This window comes from Alligator sinensis, unplaced genomic scaffold (genome assembly GCF_000455745.1).
Source record: "Alligator sinensis unplaced genomic scaffold, ASM45574v1 scaffold1112_1, whole genome shotgun sequence".
Lineage (NCBI taxonomy): Eukaryota > Metazoa > Chordata > Crocodylia > Alligatoridae > Alligator > Alligator sinensis.
The window spans coordinates 401305-410213 of NW_005842327.1; the positions used below are offsets into that span (position 1 = coordinate 401305).

Sequence of the window (8909 nt, forward strand, 5' to 3'; positions counted from 1 at the left end):
TGGGAACTGCCCAGCCGGGTGGGTGGGGTGTCACAGGTGGGCTAGGCGCTGTGAGTGTATCAGCCGTGAGGCTGCTGGGTTTGGGATCGAGGAGGCGAGTCGGGAGTGAAGTAAAGGCAAATTTACTTATAGCTTGGCATACAACAGTTAACAGAAAGGTTAATGCGACAAACAGATAGTACAGTAATAAAGAGCTAATAGTGAATGATAACAACAGATAGAATGACAAAGAGTTCCCACGTGGGGCTGGCAACTTATTGGCAGTCCCTCTATGCCAGGTGCATGCCAAGTTGTTCCAGTGAAGTCAGGTGTCCCTGATCAATGCTGTCTGAGGGGTCACCGGGAAGATCCCTTGGTCAGGATCCGGTCCTTACTCACACTGGGAGTCCGGGGTTCAGGCTTGGTACAGCAACGGTCCTTCTGTCCTGTCCTTCTAACTGGTCACTTGACATGCACGTTCCTTTATGCCTTATCTTACCTAATCTGTTTGCTTTAGAGCCACTCGCACTCTTGCCCTATAGCTGTTACCCTATGGGATCAAAAGGTGTTAGAAATTATCATGAAAGGTTACCACCTGAACTCGGGTTCACCCAATAAGCAAATTATACCACATTACTTTGAGGCTTGAAATTAGCATTACCTGATTCCTAGGAATGTGCTAATAATATTAGGTGGTTAGACCTTGTTATAGCTTGACCTTTAAAAAAACTAGCTTTTAGATCAACTAATCTTATAGTTCTGCTTGTTTTTGGGGCCCATGATCAGTGCAAACAGTTAGTTAGAATCAACACTTTGGTTAAATTGTGACAGACAAATTCCACTTGCAGGTTGCAAATTTACAAGCTTTGCATTAGCTAATCTTAACTGCTTAGACAATTGCCTGAATGTCTCCAAGAGCATATATTTATTGCTCATGATAGTAACCCCTCTGGTTCTAGCCACCACAGTGTTCCTTCACAAGGTCAGCTTCGATGGATGGTAAGGAATCTTTCTTACCCAGCTTCCCTTCAATCATTAGGTTGCTGATTAGGTCATCCCTGGTTGCTAGTACCAGGTCGGGCAGCACTTTACCTCTTGTCGGCCCGTAGACTTCCTGCATCAGATAGAGGTCATCCATGCATGAGAGAAAGCTTTGTGCCCACTCAGATTTGGCTGAGTGCTCCTCCCACTACAGTCTGGGTAGTTAAAGTCTCCCATGACAACCATACACCGGGAGCGTGCGGCCTCAGCCAGTTCCCTGGCAAACTCCTGGTTAAGATCTTGACCCTGGGTAGGGGGTCTGTAGTAGACTCCCACCATAGTATCTCCTGTGCTGTGTTCTCTATGGATTTTAACCCAAAGGGTCTCAAGTCCACCATGGGTGCCAATGTCGGCTTGCAGGGACGTGTAGTTTTCCTTGACAGAGAGAGCTACGCCCCCGCCCCTTTTTTCCACTCGGTCCCTCCTGTACAGGGTATAGCTGTCTATACCTGTGGCCCAGTCATGGGTGGAGTCCCACCAGGTCTCCATTATCCCAGTGACATCATAGTTATTTGCGTTTAGCAGGAGGACAATTTCCTCCTGTTTGTTTTTCCCCAAGCTCCTGGCATTTGCGTATAGGCATGCAAGTGTCCCCTTGGGGGCCCTTGCCTTGCCTACAGTTCATTTCAGGGTTGAGGCAGGGGTGGGCTTCCTTAAGTGCCTTGGTCTGCCAGCTTTGCAAGGGTTGCTCAGCAGGCCAGCAGTGGTGGTAGTCCCTCTATCACCCGGCGGGCTTAGTTTTAAAGCCTGGTGGAGCAGGTCAGCCAGTCTGGCTGAGAAGAGCCTCCTCCCCAGTGGAGAGAGGTGGAGGCCATCCCTTCCCAGCAGCTCGCTGCCTCTCTCACCAAAGAGTGGGCTGTGGTCATGGAAGCCAAAGCCTTCCCGATGACACCAGCGCCGCAGTCCTTGGTTAACTACCTGGATCCTCCTCAGCCCGTAGCCTGAGAGTGGGAGGATCGAAGAAAAAACCACCTGCACCCCCAGAAATATATATCTATATAGATATACATAAAAAAATAAAAACTAACTATCCGGGGCCATATTTAACTCTGGCAACTTCCCAGGGCTGCTCGTTGACTTCAGATTAAGTTAAGGTTGAGTTTACTCCAGAAGTCTTGGGCACAGCAAGACGTGCTTACGTGGACTGTAGCAACCCTTTGCCTTGCACCTGAGCCATGCTGAATCAACATACCTTTTGCCCTTCGGGTGAACATGCCTCTCTCCTTTTCCTGTTGCCTATTTCTGGGATCTGTGCCAGCCAAATGTCTCCACTCTACAAAATGTAGAGAAGGTTATAGAAACTTGATGCTTATGTTATCTACTAGTAAAAGTGCAGGTTAAAGGTTCCCATCTATATTTTCCTCATGAGAGAGACTCTTTTTACCATTGAACTTTTTACCACTGTCTCAGTATGTTGATTATGGTAGGCCAGGGGTGGGCTGCTTAGTGGGTTTTGGTGAGCTGTGGAGGGCCACAAGGGTAGCCCCACTCCTTGACTGACACCCCCAAGTCCCCCCTAACCCCTGACCATTGTCACTGGAAGTCACTCCCTTTGTTCTGGAAGTACTCCTTTTGGGGGGAGAGGGAGCTTGATATCTTGGAACTGGAAAAAAATCAAATCGTACACTAAAAAACCAAACATCTATAACTTTATTTTATTTAAAAAATATATTTTTTTCCTGATTTACGTGTCTGCATATTATATATAGAAATGATTACATAATAGCTCAAAATACTTCTGTATATTGGGTGTGGAGGGTGTGGGGTATGGTGGGTTAGCAGCAAGAGGCCCTGCCTGGCCCTATAGCGCACAGCTCCCCACACTCCCACCCCAGTCCCCAGACACAGGTAATGGCAGCATGCGGGGCCAGCCTCACCCAGCCCCATAGTGCTTCTGCCCCAGTTGCTGGCCAAGCATGGTGGCAGTGTGTGGGGCCAGCCCCACCCAGCCCCATAGTGTGCAGCTCCTGCGCTCCCACCCCAGTCCCTGGCTGCATGTGGCAGCAGCAAATGGGATCAGCCTAACCTGACCCATGGCAATCCTGCCTGAGTCAGCCTTACATTGGGGGCAGTGTGCAGGGCCAACCCGGCCTGGCACCGTACTGCATAGCTCTCTGTGCTCCCAACCTCCTTTCCCCCAGTGGAGTCCCTGGCCCCAGGGTGGGAGGGCTGGGGAATAGCCATGGAGTCACCACTCAAAAGCCTCCGTCAGGCGGAAGTTTCTTGTCTCCATCGCTCTCTACCTTGGGGCTGGGGGTGGGTCAGGCCAAGCTGGGATGGGGGGGCGGTTGCTTAACAACCGGAGCCGCACCTCTTATGATAATTATTTTGGTTTATGGAGGGGCATCAAGGGCTAGATGGAATTGCCTGGTGGGCTGGATGTGGCCTGCAGGCTGTATTTTGCCCACCCTTGGGGTAGGCTGAGCTAGAGACCCATGACACTTTTTAGCTGTACAGGTCCATGCAGTTAGCTGTGAAATTCCCAATGCTTTTACAAAGCGTGCACTGTGCAGAGACGGTGATTACTGATCCTATTTGATCCGTGTCCTTTTTAAGGTTGTGTGTGTGTGTGTGTGTGTGGTTTTTTTTGTTTTTGTTTTTTTTTTATAAAACTTTTCTTCCGTTTGTTTTCATGTATCCTTTCCTTCTTTGGTCAAACTGTGTCTGTAGAAGCCCACTCAACAAAGGGAATGAAATGGTGAATAATGAAATAGCAGTGCAAATGGACTTCTGGGTGAAAGACATTTCTCTTTTCCAACGATGTCCACAGAGGTTGACTTTTCTGTCCTTTAAAGCACCTAACCTTTATTACTTTATGCTTGACTAACTCGGTCTTTTCCCTTTTGGCTGCATTGCTTGGATGAATTTAACAAAAGCTAGAATGTGTAGTTGCTTCAGATTTCAATCTTGTTTTTTGTCTTTAGTCATCAAACTAAGCATTAAGGTACTCATGTACACATACGCATGGTTGTGAGGAAAGTTTAAAAAGTATTTCATTTTTTTTCCAAACAGTGGACAGAGAGCTGTGTTTTCAAGACACATATGCTTTCTACCAGTTCTCAGCTGATGAATGTACCTACCTTTTCTGTGAATTCGAAAGAGATGAAGAATGGCAAAATGGTGTAAAACTCTTGTTGCAACTAGTGCCCCTTACTCCACCCAGGATTACTGCATGCAACCTGTAAGCATATCCTCTTTTCAACTTTATGGAATGCTCTGTAAATGACTGGGTTAAAACGAAAGACTTTGCACAGAACTGTGTACAAATGTAATAACTCCCATTTTAGGGTGCCTTCTAGCATAAATAGGTTTCATGATACTTAGCATCATGATTAGAATTATAGAAAATCAGTGCAGTCAAATGCAGAGAGCACCCAGCTCTTACTTTAACTTGCCATGTGACTTTAGGAAAGTTATTACACTCTTTTGTGCTTCTTTATTCCTCCTTATTCTTTGTCTGTCTTGCCTATTTAGAGCAGAAGATTTATGAAGTTGGGACTGTGTTTCTGTAAAGCTCCCATCATAACGAGGTGTCAGTCTTGATATTTTATTTCAAATAATTAATATTATTACTGAAACGCAAGTAATAACTGTCCTCTTTGCTGGTAGAGATACTTTTCTCTAAAATTTCTTTTCCTACTTCTTGACTTTTAAGAGGATCTTCAATACAGCAAATTTCTAATAGCAACATTAGAAATGAGCAGAATGGTCCTGTTTCTTTGGACCCTGACTTTCAAACTTAGGTCTCTAAATTTGGATAGTATAACAATTAGCCTGCTTTGTAGAGGTGCTTAGGAAAGCTGACCTGAATTTTTCCAACAAAATGCTCAGACCAGGGACTTCAGCATGGGCTTGTACCTTTTGCAGGTAAGTCCTTTGCCTACCAGGATACTCCAGAGTTCTGCCAGGGGTTCTCTTGATCTCTCCATTCAAATGGTTCGTTTTTTTTATAGATATTCCTGGGACACACTGACTATACCTCAGTGGTAACAGCACCATATGCACACAGGTTGAGCAGGGACCTCCCCTGCTTGGCATATAGATGCAGCAGATCTATATGCCAAGGGGGGAGCATTTTCGCAAAATAAAATGTTTGGTTTTTAGGCAGCCTCAGGGGTGGGCAACTCTCACTGATCTGCAGTAAGACTTTCCTTTTGACTTTTAGTGGGAGTTGTGGTCTTTATTATCTTTGAAATTCAGGCCATTGGTTCATGCCTATTCTCCTGAAGGTTTTGAATCAAATGGATACACCAGAAAGTTCTGATGTGTACTCTGTGTGAAGAATGCTGGGAAGGAAGATGGACTGGAAGATTTTTATAGTCCTACTGTTTCAGTATTAACTGTCATTTCTAATGCAAGTTGTTACTTGTCTTATGTTCTATATGGTTATTCATTAATGTACATCTCTGGCTTATTCCTGCTCACTTTATTCAAATTGTAGTTGAAGTTGGTTTTCTTTGGGGAGCACTGTCACTGAAGACTTATTTTCAGAAGGCTTTCCATGTCACATTGTCAGGGTTTCTTTTTTTAATAAATATTGAAGGAAGAGAGTTTTGAATAATGGTATCAGCCTCGGGAGGATGATATTAAATAGAAAGTAGGTTTTTCCAATTTCAAAATTTTCACTGCTTGATGTGAATAATAACCTGCTAAAATATAATTCTTAAACAAATAATGGATACTATGCATGGTTTTGACCAAAGTTAACTGTTTGCTCTAAATAAACTAAAAAGCCATGTTTTACTTCAAGGCAAAAAGCAATTCTGAAAAATCACTTGGCCTGAGATTTTTGTAAGCATTTGTCTATATATATGCACTATTTTTTTTCTTTATAAATTAAGCTCATTAGAGAAAAAAGGTAGGAGTAGGAGCAAGGAAGAGCTGATAGATGGATGCAGACAGATGGTGAAGCATAAATGAACCAGTGTTTTCTTTCTCCAACTCCTTTTTTTTCTTTGCTCATACTCAGAGAGTCTACACACATACTGTTTCAGAAACTGAGTAAGACTACAGTTACAGATTGATATCTGCTATAGTTAGTTTTGCTGTGATAGACTTATACCAGGAATGATTTGTCCCATTAAACTTAGAGTTTGGATGCCATCGTTTTCTTCATTCACGTAGGAAGCCTATACACAAGTGCGGAGGCTGCTCTGACGTGCTGGAATTCCAGTGTGTTGGAGCAGACTCAGTTAATAGAGTCTGCTGGAGCATGGCAAAAGCATTCTCCAGCAGCCTCCTGCATCTCGTGTATCAGTGTCCCCATGCTTAAAATGGCTGCATGGGCACTTGAGCTAAAGTTTGTTTTAGCCCTGCTTTAGTTCAAGCACCCCTGCTACCATTTTTAAGTGCGGGGACACTGATACATAAGATTCAACAGCACTTTAATTAGAGCAGCTCCAAGCATATAGAGTCTATAGACAAATGCTTACAAACATCTCAGTGATTGTCCCCATCTCAGTGATTGTCAGAATTGCTCTTGGAGCAGCTCTAATTAAAGCACCTCCTCCCACTCCCCCCTCTCCCCCCCACTGGAGCATGTGCAAAAGTGCCCATAGATTTAACTTATGTGTCTTTTCTGGGGGGAAAAATACATATTGAAACTACTCCTGCCTACAGTTGTGACCAGTTAGTGCTGGTGATTTCATCATTAGTAAATGCTTGCCCATACAACAATTCCACAGTCCAACACTAGGGTTGCATGGGCAAGTATTTAGAAGTTAGGAGAGGTTACACTTGAACTTTTCACTTTGCTTTTTGTGCTCTTATTGCAGTAATTGGAAAAAAAACATGTAATCATGTAATTTCAATTAGCATTATATAAAAGATAATTTCCCCCTTCTATAATATAATCAGACACATTCATGTGCTTAAATCTTTGCAGAAACAGGACATTTCATATAGGCTGCTTGCAGATGTGGGAAAAAAAAAGAAATGGTGCTTTACTTTAAATTCAGTGCACCACCACGCCAAGTCAAGCTTGTGCCCAGAAAAGCCATTGCGTTAGTTCAGGGGTGTCCAACCTTTTTGAATGTGGGGCCGGATCACGAACTTTTTATCGCCCAGTAGCCCAACGAGCCACATTCAAAGATGTCACAGGAAGTGGTATCATATCAGGAAGTGATGTCAGGTGACCTATGACACCAATGAAGTTCCAGGGGTTGACCTGGCATGCATGCCTGGGTTGACATGGTGCTGCAGGACCCGCCTGGGCAGAACCAGGTTGGCATTGGCTAGGAAAAGGAGCATGCAGCTGAAGCCAGCTTCCCATGTGCTGCTGGGGATGAGAGGAGGCTGGCCAGGTCTGCACCGGCCAGCAGAAGCAGCGGCGGAGCCGTGTGCCGCTCGGGACTGACTGGTGCAGCGTCGTCCCGTCCTGAGCGGTACATGGCTCTGCCGCCACTTCTGCTGGCTGGTGCAGACCCAGCCAGGCTCCTCCCATCCCCAGCAGCACATGAGAAGCGGCCCCCTTGGGACCTCGCGCGCGGGCGGCTGAGCCCGGAGAGCTGCAGCGCCTGGGGGGAGACTGGCTGGGGGAGCAGGCACTGCCTTGCTGTGGGGCAGGGCAGCGGGACTGGCTCGAAGCTTTCCAGACATCTGCTGGGAGGAGCAGACAGCCAGGTCTGACTGCTCACGCAGGTTCTTAACTGACATACAGGACCTCCATCTAACCCAGGAGGTACACAGCCCCACCAGGGGAGACGCCTTGTTGGATTTGGTCCTGGCCACAGGCGATGACCTGGTACGGGGTCTGCGGGTGCTCAACCACCTGGGCCATAGTGATCATCATCTGCTGGACTTCACCATCCAGCGCAAGATGGCAAAAGCCTCCAGGAAGGCAGCAGCCCTCGACTTCAGGAGGGCAGACTTTAACGAGGTGAGAAAACTAGTGGGGGAAGCACTGAGGTCCCAGAGCAGGAGGAAGTTGAGTGTCCAGGAGGAGTGGTCCTTTCCTTAAGGAGACGATCCTTCAAGCTCAAAGGGAAGTAATCCCTGCATGAGTCAAAGGGGGCAAGAGGGCGCAAAGGCCCCCATGGCTCACCAAAAGCATCCGGGAACGTCTCCAAACAAAAAAGGAGGCGTACACCCGTTGGAAAGGAGAGGCCATCTCAAGAAAGGGCTATACCTCAGTAGCTCGGGAATGTAGGGGGGCGGTCAGGAAGGCCAAGGTGGAAATGGAGCTGGGACTAGCGACCCAGATCAAAGACAACAAGAAGTCCTTTTTCAAATACATAGGGGGACAAAAGAGGTGCCAGGTAACGTGGTGCCTCTGCAGGACATGCTAGGAAATCTGGTCACCTCACCTGACGGTAAAGCTGACATATATTCAACAATTTCTTTGCCTCCATATTTCTGAGGAGGGACCTGGATATCTCCCCCACTGGCACCCCCGAGGGCCCTGTGGGTGGCACACCCAGGCCTAGGGTTAATGAGGACCTTGTCAGGAAACTTCTGGAGGGACTAGATGTATTTAAATCCTCAGGTCCTGATGATCTCCACCCCAGAGTGCTGAGGGAACTAGTAGGGGTCATTGCGGGACCTCTGGCACAGCTCTACGAGCACTCATGGCGCTTGGGCGATGTGCCGTAGGACTGGAAAAGGGCCAATGTGGTCTCCATCTTCAAAAAAGGGAGGAAGGAGGGCCCAGGAAACTATGGGCCTGTGAGTCTTACCTCGGTCCTGGGGAAGCTTTTCGAAAGAATTACCTTGGCATGTGTCCAGGAAGGGTCAGCAGGGGAGGTTATGCTCAGGGGCAACCAGCATGGGTTCATTAGGGGCAGGTCTTGTCAAGCCAACCTGGTGGCCTTCTAGGACCAGGTCACCAAGTCCTTGGATGCAGGTGTCGCGGTGGATATAGTCTTTCTGGACTTCAGGAAGGCCTTCGACAC

The 8909-nt window shown here is 46.8% G+C and overlaps 1 protein-coding gene across 2 annotated transcripts in view; it reads left to right on the forward strand.

The window, feature by feature from the left end:
- Positions 1-8909, forward strand: part of RAPGEF5 (Rap guanine nucleotide exchange factor 5) — a 265239-nt gene that overhangs the window by 54265 nt on the left and 202065 nt on the right. For both annotated transcript variants that reach the window (XM_025210018.1, XM_006028585.3), the window contains exon 5: positions 4033-4201. In XM_025210018.1, coding sequence (XP_025065803.1) covers positions 4033-4201 — 169 coding nt within the window. The remainder of the gene's footprint in view (positions 1-4032; positions 4202-8909) is intronic.